Consider the following 21,813-nt stretch of genomic DNA (forward strand, 5'->3'; position numbering starts at 1 on the left):
TTGTCTTTTTCCCTCCTTCCCTAGGCAGAAGGCTACGTGATTGGAAGCTGCATCAAGCACATCCCCATCGCAGGGCGGGACATCACCTATTTCATCCAGCAGCTGCTACGGGAGCGGGAGGCGGGGATACCCCCGGAGCAGTCGCTGGAGACCGCCAAAGCCATCAAGGTAGAGACAGGTGGGGGCAGGCTGTCTGGGGGAGAGAGAAATGGTGTTTGGAGGGTTCCCTTGCTGCCACTGCCCCCAGCCCCGCCCCTGCCCCCAGCTTCATCTTCCTTCCTCCTCCCTCCCTGAGAGAACGTGTGTCTCCAACCATTTATGATTGTGGGGGTTCCTGCTGTTAATGAGGGCAGCTTGGTGGCCGGGGTTGAGCCCCAGACCCAGGCCAGCATCATTTCAAGGAGCCTAATTAGGTTAGAACTTCAGGTAGCTGAGCGTGTCTGCTTCCCCGCCCTCCAAGTTCATCTGTAGCTTAGAGAGCAGCAGCAGTGACGTCAGGAGTCTAGTGAAGTCAGCCAGCATTCAGACGCATTTCCAGCACCTGTAGAGTGTGGTTCTGAGCCCTGTGAATTACAGCTCAGAGTGATGCTGTTCCAGGGTGGGGTCATCGATGGCGCCCCTCCACCCCGCCCCCTGTCGTTTCTAGACTGTAATGACCGTGCTGGAAAGGTTTCTGAGGGCCTTAAAGATCAAATCAGTAAGATGAGAAGAAAAACGTCCTACCGAGCCTTTCTAAAAGTGCCCGCTGGACCGGGCTCATCAGTCTGGTCTTTGTGTTTCTCTGTATGTAGCAGCTGATAGACCCTTTTTAAAGGAGCTTTCTTTCCAGGTTGAAAATCAGGACAAATTACTGAAAATCAGGACAAATTACTGTTTTTTATTATAGCCAAAATGCAAGAGGGTCTTCATAACACAAGGGCGATTATCATACAGATGAAGAGCAAGGGTTTTGCTTATAGAGAAGCATTTAAGTGCGGGGGCGACAGGGGGCCCCGGGCGTCTCCCCTTCTCATAGAGCACACAGCATCTGAACCTCAGGGAGTTCAGCCTCCCCTGCCTGTCCCCCACTAAGCACCCAGTAGGGGGCTTGAAGGAAAGGGAGCAAGGGGGCACTCCCTTGTTTCCCCGCCCTCGGTGAGCTGAGCACAGGTGTTCTGGGGCTGGGGCTCCTGCAAGGAGGGGCCCCTGCTGCCCTGGGTGTCCAAGACAGGAGCTTCCAGGGAGGGGGCGCCTCAGAGCCAAACTTGCAGCCCTGGCCCAACCCCAGATCCGCCCTCTCCCCCTGGGAAGCTCACGGAAGTGTCCTTTTAGACTGAAACCTCCCCCATTTGCCCTCCTTTCCCCGCCTTTCTTCTTGTCCCCTCCCCGCCGCCTCTGTCACGCATGTGACCGGCCCTCGGGGTGGATGTGGGGGAGCAGAGCCCTGAGTGGTGACTAGGGGGCTGCTTTCCGGGTCCCTGTGGTGGTGGCCTTTCCTTTGTCGTGGGCCTTCTGGAGCCTAGTGCTGACCCTGACCCTGAATCTGGTGTGTTCAGGCCGCACAGTGTGTGGCTTAGCTGTGGCCGAGAGACCCTTGTCCCTCCAGCCAGCTGCCTGGCCTGTGGTTAGTCCTCCGCTCACTCCTCCCTGAGACCGGGGCAGGGGTGTCCTGGAAAGGTGGTGCGGCCCCTGCACCCCACAGGGGTGGTCTCCGCAGGCCTGAGGCTGGTGGGCCTGGCACTCACGGGCCTGGCAGCGGGGGTCCAGAGCTTAGTGCAGACACGGCTGTGCCCCGTGCAGCGTCACTGAGGTGTTCGTGCCGTCACTTGGAGCAGTTGAGGTGCCCTGAGAAGCGGAGCAGGCCTCCAGGGGTCCAGAGCTTAGTGCAGACACGGCCGTGCCCCGTGCAGCGTCACTGAGGTGTTCGTGCTGTCACTTGGAGCAGTTGAGGTGCCCTGAGAAGCGGAGCAGGCCTCCAGGGGTCCAGAGCTTAGTGCAGACACGGCCGTGCCCCGTGCAGCGTCACTGAGGTGTTCGTGCCGTCGCTTGGAGCAGTTGAGGTGCCCTGAGAAGCGGAGCAGGCCTCCAGGGGTCCAGAGCTTAGTGCAGACACGGTCGTGCCCCGTGCAGCGTCACTGAGGTGTTCGTGCCGTCACTTGGAGCAGCTGCAGTGCCCTGAGAAGCTGAGCAGGCCTCCAGGGCAGCGGCATGTTTCTGCAGTCTGCAGACTGGCAGTCGCGCGGACTCACTGTGATATTAACGAGCACAGTGTTGTGGAGCTCATAATTTGACAGAGTGTATCAAGGATGGCATTAGGGTCTGTTTCAGGGATTCTAGGACACTTCAAACTTACTATCGTGAAGCCACCTTCAGAGGCCCTAGAATGTGCGGTGAGCATGAGCTCTGCGCCTGGTGGTGAACACAGCCCACGTTGCCCACAGGGAGCTTTATTTCAGGATCTGGTACCCAAGAGCCACCTGCTGCTCTGCTGAGGTCAGCTCTCAGGACAGGTGATTGACCAGAGATCCCCAGGGGAGCACCACCAGACGCCAGGGAGACACTGGGCACATCTCAGGCTGGTGCTGGTGTCCGGGTGAAAACCAGGAGCGGTTCTCAGGCCGCAGTGCGCGGCCGCTCCGTCCTGCCCGTCGGCCTCTTCTTTCATCCGTGGCACCTGGCGCCTTGTAAGGTGCCGTGTGGTCTGCTTGTTCGCCCCGGTCGTTGCTTACTCTCCTGACTGCGCTGGAGTGTGTGCTCCAGTGGGCAGCGGTGTGTGTGTGTTTTGTTGTGAGTCCAGTGTGTCCATGTTGTGGAGTTGGTGGCCCTCCCGTGTCAGACTGCACAGCAGGTTCACGACCCGGGATCAGCCGTGTTCGGCATCCGGGTGAAGTCAGCCGTGCTCAGTGTGGGGCTGCAGCGCAGGTCTGCTGGTCAGGGTGGACGGCTGTGAGTGCCCGGGCAGGTGCCGTGTGGGGCCCACGAGGAATAAGGAGACAGGAGATGGAGACAAGATACTTAGTACAAGATACTTAGTCAGACAGTACTTCAGCTGATCAGCAGCAGAATATGAGGGAAAGGCTAAGATGCGTAGCTGAGCTGCAAAGCAAGCAGGTTCACTCACAGTCCAGAGCAGAGTCATGAAGAGTCTGTGAGGCCTGGCCGCGTCCGCACTGGAGTTGTGATGAGCAGGCAGGACTGGTTTCGGGGTGTCCAGGGCTGGGGGTTACTGGGTCTTGGTCAGAGGCAGACTCTGGTGACGTTGTGTGTGTGTGTGTCTGTCTGCAGGAGAAATACTGCTACATCTGCCCTGATATAGTCAAGGAGTTCGCCAAGTACGACGTGGATCCTCGGAAGTGGATCAAACAGTACACAGGGATCAACGCCATCAACCAGAAGAAGTTCGTCATAGATGTCGGCTACGAAAGGTTCCTGGGCCCTGAGATTTTCTTTCACCCGGAGGTAAAGAGGCGGGCTTTCGGAGAGCGAAGTGTGCGTGTGTGGTGGAGCGATGCTGCCCCCTGGTGTCTGTAGGCAGCAGTCCTCGGGCCGCCTTCCTGTGAGGACCGCCGGGCGCCCGCCCCACCCTCAGCAGCTGTTAGAGCACCCTGTGTGATCACCTCCTTGACTGCTGCCCTCTTTAGACCTGGCTCTCTGTTGAAAAGATAGATAACAAGTGATTAGGAAGACGCTTAATCAGAAGATTAAGAGCAATAGAAGATAGTGGAGATGGAGTTGCTCTCACAGTAACCAGAAAATTGGTTGATCCCAGCAGACCCTCAGTGTGGGTGTAGGAGGGCACGTGACCTTTCCATGCTTTGTGAACGTCCGCCCCAACTCCAGTTTTGAACCCCAGACGGTGGGTCCTGCCGTGTTTCCTGCTGCAAATTAAAGTTAGAGCTCCTGTCTGAGCAGCAGCCTTTCCAGCAGTTAGACGGGCTTTAGGAATTACAGGCCTCGCTGTGTTAACTATAGTCACAGAGTTATTATTAACTCTTGCAGGTACAGTAATGGAGAGACAGCATTTTAAGATGTAATAAAATGGGTTGTATTCGTATTTTGGTTTATTTTTCTAATGCAGTTTGCTTTTGCTAGGTCGGTTACACGCTGCTGCCTGTCTCCAGGTGTGTGTGACCTTTCGTGCAGGGAGATGGCTCACAGTATTGCCTCATCACAATCTTAACCCTCATTCGTGCCTTTTGATATTATAGATTTAAAACAGGCACGAAACTGACCATGGCCAGTGAACAGCTGGAGGGCACCCCGTGTTACCTTCCTGAGTTCACTAAAGGTGTCCTTGATCTTTAAAGCATAGTTCAAATTTTTAAAATTGAATTCTTTTACACTTTACCTTATTTGACTTACAGAACTGAGTCAAAGACTGTTTACGCAGTGACGTGACCTTTACCATAGTTTCATTAAAAAGCCACCCCTTCGAGCCGTCGCCCTTGCGCCTCCGCCAGGCTTCTGGCTCAGGTTTACAGTGTGACTGTTCACTGGCTGTGTTTTCTCTTGTATCCTGGGCTGATTGTTAGATGACATTAATACTCATAAGTGATACACTTGTTCTGTACTCACAGTATTTCCATAACATCACACACGTCACACACATGTGACTTACTGTCTCGGGCAGCAGGATTCCCAGTGTCCCCTGATGCACGGCCGGGCGCTCTTGGCTCCTGTGTGATGTTTTCCCCTCAGTGAGCCCACACGTGTCACCGGGACGAGTCACCGTCAGTCACCCCATGCACACTCACTTGGGTTTGTTTGACATACCAATATTTGACGTGGTCATTGCAGCCTGACGGTTTTAAAAGTTACAATACATTCTGTATTTATTAGAGTCACTTAAAAAAAAGTTATTGAGAGAAGTGTGTAATGTTTCTTTTATGTTTGGACAAAATTCAGTTTGCCAACCCGGATTTCATGGAGTCCATCTCGGAGGTTGTTGATGAAGTCATACAGAACTGCCCCATCGACGTTCGCCGTCCGCTGTATAAGGTATCAGCCGCCTGGGGGAGGCGCTCGGGTTTCATCCCACAGCGAGGCCCAGCATTCTTAGAATAGGTTCTTAACATCAGTGTGCAGACCTTCCTGGCGCACCGGGGGCTTGTAGGATTTGTTAAAGGCCAACATACTGGTGAAATATTATTCTTGGAGTGGCGATGATGTAAATGTTTGGAAATAGGACTCAGTTAACCGGAAGTTTTTAAGTCTTCTTGTATCTTTATTCTTATCTGGCCAGCTGAATTTTAAATTGGACAATTTTAACCCTGCATAATGACCGAAAGATAAAAGCAGCCCTTCCCCGCCTGCTCTCCATGAATTCGCTGGTCTTGCTTCATGCGTGTTTAGGTTTGTCCCACATGCGCTGTTGCCAGAAAGAAGTCAGATCCCGACTGAAGCGTCGGGTGGGAATGCCCATGTGATAACGTTGTCCAGGATTCTGTGTGACCAGGGAGCTTTGAAACCTGAAATGAGAAAAGGCTAGTCTCTGTAATTACAGGATAAAAGGAGGTGTTGCTGACAGCTGGATATTGAGAGCAGAAAGTGTTGGTCAGCTGGCCCTTCTTCACCTGTGGTTGGTTGCTCTCTGCCTCATGCTCTGGGCCCGCAGCCTCTGCCGAGTCTTACCTTCTCAGCTCAGGGGGCTGAGCTTAGAGGAGGCCATCAGGCCCAGGAGTGAGGGCGTACACAGTAGAGTACTGTGCAGTCTTCAAAAAGAATGAGGCCAATCAATGAAAATGCAAATGAAAAGACGTTATAGTATCTGTTAAGTGAGAAGGCAAATCGTAAAATTTATATATACTATGATTTGATTTAAAATGTAGTTTGTGTATATATACATACATACATACATACATACATACATACATATATGTATGTAAAACCTTTGAAAAGGTTTTGAATGATATATGCCAGACTCAAAATAAAATACCTTGGGGTTGGGAGACGGATTTTTACTTTCTACTTTTTGTGTTTTAAAATTGTTTGAAATTTTATAGTTAAGAAATATTATTTTTATTATTTCCTATGTAGGAACATTTTCTACATAGGGACATTTTCCTATGTAGACAGCTTTTTATGGGTGAAAGCAAATTATAATTTGATTTTTATTGTTCAGTTCAGTTGCTCAGTCATGTCCAACTATTTTCGACCCCATGGACTGCAGCACACCAGGCCTCCCTGTCCATTACCAACTCCCAGAGCTTGCTCAAACTCATGTCCATTGAGTCGGTGATGCCATCCAACCCTCTCATCCTCTGTCATCCCCTTCTCCTTCTGCCTTCAATCTTTCCCAGCATCAGGGTCTTTTCCAGTGAGTCAGTTCTTCGCATCAGGTGGCCAAAGTATTGGAGCTTCAGCTTCAGTCCTTCCAATGAATATTCAGGACTGATTTCCTTTAGGACTGACTGGTTTGATCTTGCAGTCTAAGGGACTGTCAAGAGTCTTCTCCAACACCACAGTTCAGATGCATCAATACTTCAGTGGTCAGCTTTCTTTACGGTCCACCTCTTACATCCACGCGTGACTATTGGAAAAACTGTAGCTTTGACTAGACAGACGTTTGTCAGCAAAGTAGTATCTGTTTTTAATATTCTGTCTAGGTTGGTCATAGCTTTTCTTCCGAGGAGCAAGCATCTTTTAATTTCATGACTGCAATCACCATCCGCAGTAATTTTGCAAGAAAAAAAGAAAATAAAGTCTGTAAGAAAACAAAGTCTCTCACTGTTTCCATTGTTTCCCCATCTATTTGCTATGAAGTGATGGAACCATATACCATGATGTTCATTTTTTGAATGTTGAATTTTAAGCCAGCTTTTTCACTCTCCTCTTTCACTTTCATTAAGAGGCTCTTTAGTTCCTCTTCACTTTCTGCCATAAGGGTGATGTCATCTGCATATCTGAGGTTATTGATATTTCTCCCAGCAATCTTGATTTCAGCTTGTGCTTCATCCAGCCCAGCATTTCACATGATGTACAAGGTGACAGTTTACAGCCTTGACATACTCCTTTCCCAACTTGGAACCAGTCCACTGTTCCATGTCTAGTTCTAACTCTTGCTTCTTGACCTGCATACAGATTTCTCAGGAGGCAGAAGAATTACACCAAAGAAATTCTCGCACTGTTAAGAAAGTTCTAGGACCCACAAAAGATTTCCCAACCTGGGGATCCGGCAAAGGGACTGAGGACCCCAGGGAATTTGACTTTGGAGGCCAGTGGGATTTGATTTTTATTGTTACATGTCCTTAATTAAACATCTCTCTCCTCCAATAAAATGTGCAAGAAAGGGAAACTAGAGACAGAGGAGAGTATTAAGTTTAGTAAAATTCTGCCTTGTTCTCTTTACTTCTTAAATCTCACCTGGCATTAGCTGTGTCTTCATGTCCATGAAAGCACGCAACAGCTGTGCTCTCTCTAGTCTTCATTTCATTGTAATGGATGTGAAACTTGTGTCAGTGGTTACAAAGGTTCATGATGGGGTGAGATTTTTCTCTTTAGATAGTTGAGTTCACTTTCAGTAGAATTATAGGAAGTAGAGATGGCCTGGTAGCCTGAGCTCCTTCCTTACTTAATAGAGGACGACCCTGAGCCCCAGAACTAGATGGACCTAGGTTAAATGGAGCAAATTGGTTTTGGCCTTGTAGTTATTATAAAATACTGGCTATATTTCCTGAGTTGTACAGTATCTTTGTAGCTTATTTATTTTATGCAGAATAGTTTGTATCTCTCAATCCCTTGCCCCTGTCTTGCCTCTTCCCCTGATCCTACTGGTAACCACTGATTGTTCTCTATGAAAAGTGAAAGTGAAAGTTGCTTGGTTGTGTCCGACTCTTTGGGACCCCATGCATTGTACAGTCCATGGGATTCTCCAGGTCAGAATACTGGAGTGGGTAGCCGTTCCTTTCTCCAGGGGATCTTCCCAACCCAGGGACTGAACCCAGGTGTCCCGCATTGCAGGTGGATTCTTTACCAGCTGAGCCACCAGGGAAGCAGATTATTTCTATAGCTGTGTCTTATTTCTTGTTATGTTCATTAGTCTTATTTTTTATATTCCATATATGTGATACCATACAGTACTTTTTTTCTGCCTTATCTCTCTAGCCTATTGCCCTCCAAGTCCATCCATGTTGCTGCAAATGGCATTATTTCATTCATTTTATGGCTCAGTAACATTTCCTTGTATATACGTACCACATCTTTATCCATTCATCTGTTGATGGACACTTAGATGGCTTCCACGTCTTGGCAATTGTAAGTAAAGTTGCTGTTAACATAGGCGTGCATGTATCTTTTGAGGTAGTGTGGTTGTCAGACTTCTCTGTCCCCGAGACCTGTGGCCTCCACCAGCCACTGCTCTGCCCGTCGTCTCCGGAGGCTGTCACCCCAGGCTATAGGCTCTCGGGTAGGCAGCCTTGTTTTTCGGATTCACTCTGTACTTGTGGTCCCGATTCCTGTCATCAGCTCCTCCTTGTGAGAGTGGACATGAGCTTGCTGTGGACAGAACCTTCCACCATGACGTCTGTGTTCATGAAATGCATGGATGTACGGTTAGTGGGATTTTACGAGTAACTCTAAAGCCCTCTTCTGGTTAGAGACATGCTACATACAAGTGCTTCTGCAGAACACACGGGCATCATGCTCTGGAGAGCTGAGTGAGCGTGTCTTTGGGATCATATCTTTCCTCTCCAGTCTTACTGTCATTTCCTTCTCTGTTGCTGATGCTTCTTCCTGCTTGCTGGGCCCACTCTTGTCAGTGTCCCAGGCACCTGCCATGGGGCTGCCAAGTGCTCAGTAAACCACCCAGGAAGCAGGAAGCAGGTTTGCACCAACGCACACTCATGACTGCTGTCTGCCGAGCCCTGTTGGGTTACCCACGCAGGCACCAGGCCCTGCAGGAGGCTGGGCTCCTGACTTCTGCTTTCGTGCCTGGTCCCTCCAGTCCCCACAGGCTCAGACGGTCAGCTCTGGTGGTGGAGAGGGCCATAGGGGAACCTGCGGGGAAGGCTCTGAGGCAGCTCCCTGGGGCCCTGAGGCTGCCCTTGGCTTCAGAGGAGGGTATTTCCCCTTTGCCTCACCTGCTCCCAAGGCACCACCCGGACCAGTAGGGCCAGGATTTCTTGTGTTTCCCAGGCCCAGTCGCAGAAACTGTAGGTGAAGTGAGCAGAAGGCTTATTATAGGCCCTACTGAAAACCCCCGAGATCTCCTCGGGCCTTGAGTTAACATGTTCGTAAGGGTAGTAGGCAAGAAAAAGAAGTTGGTGGAGAACACAATGTACCTTTGAAAACTGAGATACTTCAAAAAAGCCAAACAATTGTTTTAGACAAAAGGAGTAGTCATAATCTAATTTTTATTTCAGTCTGTCCTGTAGATAAGGAGGTTATTCATGGGACTTTCCTGATGGCCCAGTGGGTAAGAATCTGCCTCCAATGCAAGGGATATGGGTTCAATCCCTGGTCCAAGAAGATTCCACATGCCACAGAGCAACTAAGCCCACACACCACAATTACTGAGCCTGCGAGCCTCAACTACTGAACCCTTGCTCCACAAGGGAAGCCACCGTGGTGAGAAGCCCACACACTGCAATGAGCCCCTGCTGGCTGCAACTAGAGAAAGCCTGTGCGAAAAAGAAAAATTTAAAAATTAATTAATTTTTAAAAGGGGTATTCACACGCCCCTTTTTCTGTTTAGTCTCTAAGTGTGATGGAAGTTGGGTCTGGAGAGGACTAGCATGTGAGAGCTCTTGGCCTGTGACTTCCCCACGAGGCCAAGTCATTCCAGGCAGCAGATGCTGCTGGAAACAAGATGTTTTTGGCCCTGTCTGTCTGTGGGCATCATCCCAGGAGCAGTAAAGTACACAGATGTCTGGGTCTCACCCTGAGAGTCTGATATTTTCTGGGCATCTGGATTTTAAAAGCTTCCTAGATGATTTTGATGTGCAGCTGAATTGAGAACTACTGTTAGCAGCTAGTCACTCTGAGGTTTTCCCAGCCTGCAGGGAGCAGTTGGCATGGAGATCTCTTCAGGGACGAGTGAAGAAGTGAAGTGAAAGTCGCTCAGTCCTGTCCAACTCTTTGTGACTCCATGGACTGTATAGTCCATGGAATTCTCCAGGCCACAAAACTGGAGTGGATAGCCTTTCCCTTCTCCAGGGGATCTTCCTAACCCAGGGATCGAACCCACATCTCCCGCATTGCAGGCGGATTCTTTACCAGCTGAGCCAAGAGGAACCCAAATACTGCGATCCCAACAAAACATGCAGCTATTTTGTGTCTACAGTTTAGAGAGGAAGCCGGCTGAGGTACATAGGATGGTGGGCGGGGGCGCTGCAAATCTGTCAAGCTGGATGAAGAATAAGGATAGAGCCTCTAGCACAAAATACTTAATGTTACAGGAGTGGAACTTTTGTCATTTTTAATCCCATATAAGGTATTCAGTGGACTTTACTATTAATACAGACTTTGTGTTTCTACTTAAAAAGGTCTGGGTAGGGTATATGATGATGTTGGCCAGGATGTTTTTTACTGGCATAAAGACAGGGCCTGTCCTATAGAGGTAATTATGACTGAGACTTTCTATTTCACATCATGGAATAGACATTTATGTAGCAAAGTAAGGACCTGTTGAAAAGTCCAGTCCACTATAGGGGTCTCAACAGCAGATGAGTGAAAGGTGTGCTGTGCAGATTGGGGTCTGTGGCCTTTCAGCAAGTCAGTGGACAGCACTGTGAAAACACAGTGAGGAAAACCTAGACTCTGGATGAGCAGAGATGACTATTTCCAGATTAAAATACATTTAGAAAATTTGAGAAGTAGCAAAATTTTTAATAAAGCAGTTCTCACTTTGTCTTTCTCCTTTTCTTGAAATATAGTTAGGTAGGTAAATATATCATGCTGTATTTATATTTAGTATCTTGTATATTAACCTAGCATTGTGTTGTGAACATTGTCTTAAGGAATTAACATTTTTCAGAAGCATCATTTTTTTATGGTATAATACTCCACCCTTCATCTGCTTCAGTGTCCAGCTTCTTTTCCTGCGTTTTAAGTTTTTGATATTTTTCTAGCTCAGGTCAAGCTTTCCTTCTCTCCCAGGACACACTTGGTGGTGTGTTGACTAGTGATGCTTCTTGATGGGCAGTTTCCGGTCTGAGTATTTGCTGACGGGATGGAGCCGACGCCTTCTGACATGTTGAGATACTCGTGTGGGTCAGCGGGCTCTGAGCTCGTCAGGATCTCCAGGCAGGATCCCACGGGAGTGGTGGGAGGGGGTAACTGGGTGTTGGGGGAACGTCTTTCCTGAGGAGGGCGGACTGCTAGAAACCCGCACCTTGGAAACTTACCCACCGCTCTTGTTCCGTGTGATAAAGGATCACCTGGTCTTTTAAATTTTCTTTAGAATGAATCACATTGAACTTAGGCTTTTGTTGAAAGTTTCTCAAGGAGTGTCATTTTTTGTATCGTAACATGTAAGAGTGTAGGCTCCGGAGCCAGACCGCGGGGCTTCTTCCTGCTGCCTGAGGCGTCAGGCGGCGTCAGTTTGGTGCAGGACGGTTCGCGCTCTCAGAGCCGCCGCCTGCCCTGGAGCATGGTGGGTACGGTCAGCGTAACGGTCCCTCAGAACTCTCGCGAGGATTCGCTTAGAGAACGCATGCGCAGGGTAGAGCTCGGGCCCGGGTGTAGGCAGTACTTTGCGAATGTTAACTACCGCCATTTTATTAGGATCTCTCAACGTCATGGCCACAAGCTCGGGCTGTGCGGTCAGGCGTGCAGCTTACTTGCTGTGTGGCTCTGGGCTGTGATTTGACTGCCGGCCCTGCTGTTTTATCTGTGAAATGGTGTGGCAGCGCCTGCTTCATAACGCCTTGTGAGGCTTACTGATGTGGGACAGCGACCATCAACCAGCACCTGTTAAATAAGCTTTTGGTCACCGTTAGGGCTGTTCATAGTGAGGCCAGGAATTTGAAATGACACCATAAAGTTATGGTTTAGATCAGAGAAAATGCTGCGGTGTTTTAAAATTTTTTATCCCAATAAAGTGTTGAAATATGCATTTCTGTTATTTGAGTCAGTTAAGGGAAGGGAGAAATTCTTTAATTTAGTAAATGAGTAATCAGTCTTGCTAAAACTTCCAGCTAGTTAGTGCATTTTGAGTTTTTACTTCTTCAGACAAGATCAGTCCCTCAGTCGTGTCCGACTCTGCGACCCCATGGACTGAAGCACGCCAGACTTCCCTGTCCGTCACCGTCTCCCAGAGCTTGCTCAAACTCGTGTCCATCAAGTCGGTGATGCTATCCAACCATCTCATCCTCTGTCATCCACTTCTCCTCCTGCCTTCAGTCCTTTCCAGCATCAGGGTTTTTCTTCCAGTGAGTCAGTTCTTTGCATCAGGTGGCCAAAGTATTGGAGTTTCAGCTTCAGCGTCAGTCCTTGCAGTAAATATTCAGGACTGATTTCCTTTAGGATGGACTGGTTGGATCTCCTTGCAGTCCAAGGGACTCTCAAGAGTCTTCTCCAACACCACAGTTCAAAAGTATTAATTCTTCGGCACCCAGCTTTCTTTATGGTCCAACTCTCACATCTGTACATGACTACTTTAAGAACCAAAGCTTTGACTAGATGGATCTTTGTTGGCAAAGTAATGTCTTGGCTTTTTAATATGCTGTTTAGGTGGGTCATAGCTTTTCTTCCAAGGAGCAAGCATCTTTTAATTTCATGGCTGCAGTCACCATCTGCAGTGATTTTGGAGCCCAAGAAAATGATGTCTCACTGTTTCCATTGTTTCCCCATCTATTTGCCATGAAGTGATGGGACTGGATGCCATGATCTTAGTTTTTGAATGTTGAGTTTTATTCCAGCTTTTTCACTCTTCTCTTTCACTTTCATTAAGAGGCTCTTTAGTCCCTCTTTGCTTTCTGCCATAAGGGTGGTGTCATCTGCATATCTGAGGTTATTGATATTTCTCCCGACAGTCTTGATTCCAGCTTGTGCTTTGTCCAGCCCAGCATTTCGTATGATGTACTCTGCATAGAAGTTAAATAAGCAGGGTGACAATATACAGCCTTGACCTATTCCTTCCCCAATTTGGAACCAGTCTGTTCCATGGCTGGTTCTAACTTGACCTGCATACAGATTTCTCAAGAGGCAGGTCAGGTGGTCTGGTATTCCCATCTCTTTGAGAATTTTCCACAGTTTGTTGTGATCCATACAGTCAAAGGCTTTGGCATAGTCAGTGAAGCAGAAGTGGATGTTTTCCTGGAATTCTCTTGCTTTTTCTATGATCCAACGGATGTTGGCAATTTGATCTCTGGTTCCTCTGCCTTTCCCAAGTCCATCTTGAACATCTGGAAGTTCATGTACTGTTGAAGCCTGGCTTGGAAAATTTTGTGCATTAGTTTGCTCGCCTGTGAAATGAGTGTAATTGTGTGGTAGTTTGAACTTTCTTTGGCATTGCCTTTCTTTGGGATTGGAATGAAAACATCTTTTCCAGTCCTGTGGCCACTGCTGAGTTTTGGTTTAGTTCAGAAAATGCTACATTTTAAAAACATTTTATTCTGATAAAGTAGTTGTTGAAATATGCATTTTTTATTATTTGAATTGACTCAGTTAAGGAAAAGGGAGGAATTATGTAATTTAGTAAATCAGTAATCAGACTTGCTAAGACTTTCAGCAGGTGAATACATTTTGAGATTTTACTTCTTAATGAGACCTTCATAAAGACTCTGCGTGATGGCAGTACAGGAGAGAGGGTCCCCTTCAGCTGAAGTTGATTCCCAGAAGGTCCAGGTAGAGGTGGACGGGTGAAGGACAGGGCAGCTGAGGCCAAGAAGACCTGTGTGCAGACACGGGTGGGTGAGCATGGTGTCTGAGTGGGCATGGCAAGGTCTAGCAAACCTACTCATTTATTCAATGTGCAGTAAATCCCACTGATAGCCCTGCCACCCCAAAACCTTTCAGAAACGGAAAGGCCATGCCTATCGCATCCCCCAGGTTGTACTGGAGGAGTCAGTGGCACAGATTGGTGCCTGGAGGGAGGTGCCAGCCCCCGACCTGAGTGCTCGGCAGGCCTGGAGTTGTGCAGTGAGCAGCCCACGCAGTGGCCCGGGGCCTTGGAGGCTGATGGCAGGGCTTCAGCTCCCAGCGTGAGAGCGCTGAGAAGCTGTCCAGGAGGTTGAGGGCAGGAGTAGTGACTGGGTGACAAGCTTTATCGTGGTCACCAAGGTGCTGTGCTGGGAGTCGCCTGGGGGAGATAAGACAGGACTGGGGAGCCCACTGGGAAGTCATGTCAGGGTCCAGCAGGACGGTCATGGAGGTCGTGTCCACCTCTCCGCACCCCAGCCTCCCTTGTTTCCCTCCTGGCCGCTTCACAGACACACTGAGCACATTTCTGCCCCAGGGCCCTTGCACCTGCCGCCCCTGCCAGGGAGCTCTTCCAGGTGCGTCCCTGACCCACTTCCTCTATGCCTTCGCGTCCTTCCTGGGTCGTCGGCTTCCAGCGAGGCTTCCCGGGCAGCCCGATCCAGGTCCATCTCAGCCCCCCTCATGCTCCGTTCCCCCTTCCCGCTTTAGGGCTTCCTCCCTGGCGTGTGCCACCTGCCAGGGTGACACCGCTGTTCCTCGTTCATTTGGGTGTACGGTCTGCGTCTCCCCTCTTGTGATAGGTCAGGTTCTGTGCCTGCAACAGCTGGATCTCAGGCCGTGTGGGGCCGTGTGAACGGATAAGCGTTCGGAGTGCCTCATGAGTCCCTGACCCCTGACTGTTCACACTCAGGGAAGGTGGGGCCCCTCGATCGGAGGGCAGGGGGCCAGGACCTTTGAGACACAGTGATGTCCCGTGGGGAGAGCAGCGCCTGAAAGAACCTGGTGAGACCAGGGAGGAGGTGGGAACGTGGGCTGGGGTGAGATGGGAAGGGCGTGTGTATGGATTAGAGCATAAGACGAGAACCTTAGTGAAATGAGGATTTCCAAAGGGAGCCTCAGTACACATTTACTCAGCTGTTAAATGCTGAGTTAAAAAACCTTATTTTAAGAGTTCGCGTTGGCCTGTGCTGTACAAACAGTGAAGTAAGGTGGGGGGTTACAGTGTTCTCTCATGACTTCAAAGACGGTATTAGTTAAGGAGGGCATTAGAAATGCTTTCTCTGAGCTGGGCTTTCTGGTGAGAGCTCTCTGTACACATCTTGTGGTGTCTGCCTTAGGAGGCTGTTTCCTTCCTGTGAGTGAAGGGCTTAAATTACAGTATTAAAATTTTACTATTTGTGATATTGTATTGAAAGACTTCTCTTAGAAGTATATCTGCTTACTTTTCTGTGTGGAAATTGATTAAGAATCCTGTGAGGCTAAATGTTCCCATTTCTAAGGTGCAAAATTATTAAGATAAGCATTGTTGCTTCCCTTGAAATGAGATGGACAGCATCCATGTATTGGTAATTTCACTCATTTCTCTATTTTTGTTTTTTTCCACCACTCTGAAAGTGGAACGAGCATTGGTGATAATAGACCAAAGCCAACACTGCCTATCAGCTAAATTTAAACTCTCATGATAACTCTGAACAGCTACTTGAGTTGAAAATAATAAGTTCATGTAACATTCTTATGATCATAAAACATTAGTTAGCGAACCAGTCTTATTTCCATGAAACCAGCCAATTACCACTGGAGAAGGTATGCTGAAAACAGCCAGCAGAGCATGTCCTCTCCTCTGCCTATGTCATAGTTATGAAAACTTTAAGGAAGTATTTTCTTCTAGAAATTCTGTACATTTGGCCCACTGACTCACTAGTTGTGGCATGGACTTTGTTGCCCCAAGGCACTAGGGCTCTTCCTTCCGCCACCAGGGATTGAACCTGTGTCCCTTGCATTGCAAGGTGGATTCTTAACCATTGGACCACCAGGGAAGTCCCAATTCATACTTCTTCCTTGATAGTGCTGACTTTGCCTCAGTGATTAGCTTCTTATATAGCTTGAAGTGTATTACTCAGACGACTGAAGGGTGGGTGGGGAGTGTGTTGTGGGCAGGTGATTTCATGCGAGGAAACCTCTGTTTTGTGTCTTTTAGAATGTCGTTCTTTCGGGAGGTTCGACAATGTTCAGGGATTTTGGACGTCGCCTGCAGAGAGACTTAAAGAGGGTGGTGGACGCCAGGCTGAAGCTCAGCGAGGAGCTCAGCGGCGGCAGGATAAAGGTGAGGCCTCCGGGCAGCCAGGTGGGGCTGGATGCCGCGGTGGTCTGGGCCATGAGGGGTAAACATGAGTTGGAGCCACTTTCTTAGCCACACTGTGAAGTAACAGTCAGAGGTCTGTTGCTCGGAGTCCCTCCAGCTGTGCAGTTAGGACAGGTGCGGACCTCCCAATGCAGCAACACAACTCTCCCCCAGCCCCGCCACCCCCCGCTGCCCCCTGCGCCTGCCAGTGGTTTCTTCCCTGTTGTCAGAGATCAGGCGTGTCCTGTGATGACCAGTACCCCAAGGAGGTGGATCACTTGTCAGTGAGGAACTCTAATGTCCTTTGGAACGTTCTGATTAGGCTCTCATCACTGGTGTGAGCATGGCACTCCAGTGTGTTCCTTAAGGGCATAACCCTTAACCAGCTGGTGGGTTTACAGGGTTGGGTTCGGTGTGGGGCCCATGGGAGCAAACCCGCGTGTCCTCACCTCCTGGGATCGCCCCATGGTGGTATCATTTCTTAGAGTGTTTTGGGGACACCTACGTGTTACTGCCCCCACGGTCTCCCTGATAGCTCAGCTGGTAAAGAATCCGCCTGCAATGCAGAGACCCTGGTTTGACTCCTGGGTTGGGAAGATCCCCTGGAGAAGGGAAAGGCTACCCACTCCAGTATTCTGGCCTAGAGAATTCCATGGACTCTATAGTCCATGGACTTGCAAAGAGTTGGACACGGCTAAGTGACTTTCACTTCCACTTGGGCTTCTCATGTAGCTCAGTTGGTAAAGAATCTGTGTGCAGTGTTGGAGACCTGGTTCGATCCCTGGGTTGGGAAGATGCCCTGGAGAAGGAAATGGCAACCCACTCCAGTATTCTTGCCTGGGGAATCCCATGGATAGAGGAGCTTGGCGGGCAACAGTTGATGGCGTCGTAAGAGTTGGACACCACTTAGCACTATCTTTCTTAAGTGTTTCTTAGAATTATCTCTAGATGTGAAAACATCTAATTTGCTTAGTTTAAAAAAATGCTAGGTTAGTTGCATGGAGTGTTTACTTCTTGAAAACACCTTTAAATTGAGGTAAGCTGCCCTTGCTTTGTGTTCTTTGCTCTCTGTACCACCAGGGCTGGGGGTCGTTGGACTTGGCCGTTCAAGGGTTGAGCACCTTCCTTTCAGGGAGGGGGTGGGGCCTGCGGGGTGGGAGGAGGGCCCCCGGTGGGAAGGCGCCAGGGTGCCCTCTGTACAGGACAGTCAGCTGGCATCACTTCCCTTGCAGCCCAAGCCCGTGGAGGTCCAGGTGATAACGCACCACATGCAGCGCTACGCCGTGTGGTTTGGAGGTTCCATGCTGGCTTCGACTGTGAGTCCTTTCCTGGATTGTGCTGTCTTTCCAGCTCTGTTCTCTGTTGAGTAGTTTGAATTAGTACTCTCTTACCCGAGATGAAATGCTGTGTGCTCTAATTGTGTGTGGCTCTAAACAGCCCCACATGTAATTCTGAGATAGAAAAAATACTTTAATGACCACTAGTGGTGCAAATTAGTACCACTAATTCATAAGTATCCTTGCAAATTAGTGGTTACAGATACTGTAGATAAGTGAATCTGAAAATAACCTACAATGTCGCATTAATCATTAATTCCAGAAATTTTTCTGAGTAATTACTGCTTTTTCTCCTCAAATTTGTGACTAGCTAACAAATTGCTAATTTAGGACGAACAAGCCTAGTTGTTCCTAAATAGAAGCTAAATAAGTTTGAAAAATCCCATGGACAGAGGAGCCTGGCGGGCGACAGTCCATGGGGTTGCCAAGAGGCAGACGCGATTGAGCGCCTGAGCATGTGGGCAAGTTTTTCAAAAAACGAAATAAAACTCCCGTTTGGCAGTTCAGGCTCACAAAGTCCGCGGCGGAGGTAGGAGAGAGGGTGGCGGTTTGGGTGGGGGTTTGTCTCCTCTGCTTGGTCATCTGTCTGATGCTGTTGCCTTGCCGGCGCGTGTACACGCTCCTCTCGCAGCCGGAGTTCTTGCAGGTCTGTCACACCAAGAAGGACTACGAGGAGTGCGGCCCGAGCATCTGCCGTCACAACCCCGTCTTCGGGGTCATGTCTTAGTGGCGGCTTGGGCACCGCTCCCGCAGTGGTGTCATCGGAGCGCAAGTGTCCTTCAGACCCGGAGACGACGGGCCCTGTACATAGAGCGCGAGTGTGGTGTCCCATTGCATGCGGCGCCGCCCGCCGGACAGCTCGCAAAGCCATCTGCGCGCCCGTCCCGCCCCTCGCCCTTGCCCTCGCCCTGCCCCTCGCCCCGCCCCACTCCACCCACTCGCCCCTCGCCCCGCCCACCTGCCCGCCCTCACTCCACCCATCTCCCCGCCCTCACCCCCGCCCACCTCTCTGACTCGCCCAACCCTACCCCTCGCCCCACCCCCTCACCCAGACCCCATTTCCAACCCCCGCCCCCTCTCACCTTGCCCATCTCCCCGCCCCGCTCCTCTATGCCCCACCCCACTCCTCTGTGCCTGCCCCTTACCCTGCCCCCGCCCCTCACCCCGCCCCCACCCGTCGTCCCACCCCCGCCCCTCACAGAGCTCTGCCCCTCGCCCCGCCCCACCCTTGCTCCCCACCCCTCGCTCCGCCCCTCACCCCGCCCCATCCACTGCCCCGCCCCACCCCGCCCCTCACACAGCTCTGCCCTCCCTCGCCCCGCCCTTCGGCCCGCCCCCTCGCCGCCCTCTCCACCCGAGCTTCTAGTCCACAGTTGGGTTCTGGAGTTCAGCTGCGACTCTTAAGAGTAATAGGTAGGGAAAACCCTAGAACGTGACAGTAGCTACCCCCCACCCCCCCTGCCCAGGCAGAATATGGGACTGTAAAGCCTCTTCCTCCCAGACTATTTTTGTAAATAAAATGTTATAAACTTGAAATACAAAATTGATGTTTATATTTCCTATCATTTTGTATTTTATGGTTCTTTGGTACAACTGGCTTGACCGCGAGCACGCGTAGATGTTGGTGTCATGGAGTGTCGTCATAAAGCGTTTCTAATCATGAGGCATGTTCTGACGTGTTTGTAGGCGAGCAGAATAAAGCAGAGCGAAACGCTTTTGCCACATGTTTGCTAGAAAACGACTACACTTGATTGAGCCACATGAAGTTTAACCACTAAGCAGTATTGTATGTGAGAATCATTACAGACAATGTATCTTTTCCTTTTCCTGTGTGAACTTTCTGAAACTGTTTTATAGAAGACGCCAGTGTGCTGTTGGTGAGCGTTGGGTGAAATACTACCTTGCACTATTGTAATAAAAGCACTTAGACTCTTTATAAAGATTTCCTGTGGTGCTGTGGTGGTCCTTGGGTTTTCCTCCTGGCGCCTGTGCTTCTTTCAAAGAGTATCGAAATTTGTTTCACAACAGCGGAGGCTGTGATGATAACACGAAGTTTGGGGAGGAAGTTTCTTGAAACGGCGCGGAATGCCTGTGATGCAGGGACCACTCCGTCATTCAAAGTGGTGTGGATGGTGCTGGATGAACTTGTGCGAGTGTGGGGGCTTGGGTGATCCTGATGGTTTCCACCATCCCTTCCCAGGAATTCAGAATTCATTTAAAACTGGAGCAACTACTCTGACATCTGCTGAGTAGATTGCTAAATTAAGCGATTTAGTTTTAGCCCATTCTTCATATAATACTTATGTTCCTGTTTAAGCTGTTATTTTATGGCATTTCTTCTAGGTCATGACGTCTTTTTTTTTTTTTTCTCTCTAAAGATCTGAATCTGTAAGGAAACATTTGGTTTTATTGTTTAAGGTTAAGATGACGTTGGGGATAATAAAGGAATCTTTGTGCTCAGTATGGTAAAATCTGGGTTTCCTGGGCTGTAGGCGGTCCCTGCCACTTGTTCCGGATGGTCAGTGACCCAGGCCCTTCAGGGGAGGGTCTCAGGCCACTCGGTTCTTCCTTTGTCCAGACAGTTTCTCCACTTTCCCTCTGGGGTTTGCTCTGCTCAGGGTCCCAGGGCTGCTGTTTGAATCTTCCAGCCACCACTTTGTCACAAGCCCAGGTGGGTGTGTCTCCTTCAGCAGTGCCCCCGCCGTGTACCAAACAGCATACTGGCAGGATCACCTCCCCCGACACCACTTCTGCTTCTGCTCAGAAACCACGGGACCCGGGGAGCCCCTCCCCTGTCCCATGTTGGTGTCTTCACATGTGGGCCCTTTGCCTCCCCAGCCTCCCGGTCTCTGTGCTTCTCATTGTGAACACGCCATGTCTCCTCCCTCCTTCAATTCCCACCTTGCCTTGATTTGGCCAGGTGCCAGGTAGATTGGAGTTATCATTTTTTGTTTCTTCAATCAACCTGCCAGATGCCATATGTCAAAGTGAAAGTCAGTGGCGTCCGAATCTTTGTGACCCCATGGACTATATACAGTCCATGGGATTCTCCAGGTCAGAATACTGGAGTAGGTAGCCGTTCCCTTCTCCAGGGGATCTTCCCAACCCAGGGATCACCCAGGTCTCCTGCACTGCAGGCGGATTCTTTACCGGCTGAGCCACCTGCAATGTGCATTGGCCATTCTATAAGGAGGATAAATGCTTAGAGATATGGTGGTAATTTTAAGAGAGTCTATAAGTACCTTTTTAGATTGAATTAGTACAAGATCATAATATCCTGAGTTAGGGATTACTGGTTGATGGGTAAAATCAGCCTTCTATGATGAAAATGCCTTGTAGCTCTCAGTGAACAGTTTTCTACAAAAAAATTTCAATGAATTCACACTTTCACAGAACATATTCTAAAATGTCAATAGTTTTTTTTTTTTAACAACTATTAAGCTTTTAGATGGCATAAGAAATCATGTTACCCTATTTGACAGATGTAGACATAATCTCAACTTTACGATGATAAGCATATTATTGGGATGCTTTACTTAAAATTTGGTAACCGATGTGTGAGCATTTCCCCCTCTAATCCAAACCCCTTGGTATGTACTGTGTGCTAGGGAGTTGCTGATCCAGGATGTTTAGATGTTAAATTATTTTCATTTTCGTTCGTAAGGCTGTGTGAATGTATGTTTGTCATGTGCATTGACTGGACTGTATAAGGCAAGTAAGATAAAAGAGAGCAACAATGGGACCATGATAAGTGTTCAGTAAATCTTAGCCTTTGTTATTGTTATAAAGCAATTATTGTGTCTGGAGACGTCATATTATTGTTCAGTCGCTGAGTTGTATCTGACTGTTTTCGACCCCGTGGACTGCAGCACACCAGACTCCTCTGTCCTCCACTGTCTCCTGGGGTTTGCTCAAATTCATGTCCATTGAGTCAGTGATGCTATCTAGCCATCCATCCTCTGCCCCCTTCTCCTTTTGCTTCAGCCTTTCCCAGCATCAGGGTCTTTTCCAATGAGTCAGTTCTTCACATCAGGTGACCAAAGTATTGAAGCTTCAGCTTCAGTCCTTCCAGTCAATATTCAGAGTTGATTTCCTTTAGGATTGACTAATTTGATCTCCATGCTGTCCAGGATACTCTCAAGCGTCTTCTCCAGCATCACAATTTGAAAGCATCAGTTCTTTGGCACTAAACCTTCTTTATGGTCCATCTCTCACATCCACACATGACTACTGGAAAAATCATAGCTTTGACTGTATGGACCTTTGCGGGCAAAGTGATGTCTCTGCGTTTAGCAT

General features: G+C 49.1%; 1 protein-coding gene across 7 annotated transcripts in view; it reads left to right on the forward strand.

The window, feature by feature from the left end:
• The window catches only part of ACTR3B (actin related protein 3B), a 79,090-nt gene that overhangs the window by 51,158 nt on the left and 6,119 nt on the right, over positions 1-21,813 (forward strand). For 5 of the 7 annotated variants that reach the window (XM_060415218.1, XM_015095460.3, XM_015095463.3 and 2 more), the window contains 6 exons: positions 25-168; positions 3,265-3,438; positions 4,885-4,977; positions 16,037-16,162; positions 17,413-17,496; positions 18,149-19,459. In XM_060415218.1, coding sequence (XP_060271201.1) covers positions 25-168; positions 3,265-3,438; positions 4,885-4,977; positions 16,037-16,162; positions 17,413-17,496; positions 18,149-18,244 — 717 coding nt within the window. In that variant the 3' untranslated portion in view covers positions 18,245-19,459. Of the gene's footprint in view, positions 1-24; positions 169-3,264; positions 3,439-4,884; positions 4,978-16,036; positions 16,163-17,412; positions 17,497-18,148; positions 19,460-21,813 lie in introns of those variants that run through there. The other 2 variants (XM_015095461.3, XM_042249053.2) reach the window with 2 other exon arrangements.

Source organism: Ovis aries, chromosome 4 (assembly GCF_016772045.2).
Source record: "Ovis aries strain OAR_USU_Benz2616 breed Rambouillet chromosome 4, ARS-UI_Ramb_v3.0, whole genome shotgun sequence".
Taxonomy (NCBI): domain Eukaryota; kingdom Metazoa; phylum Chordata; class Mammalia; order Artiodactyla; family Bovidae; genus Ovis; species Ovis aries.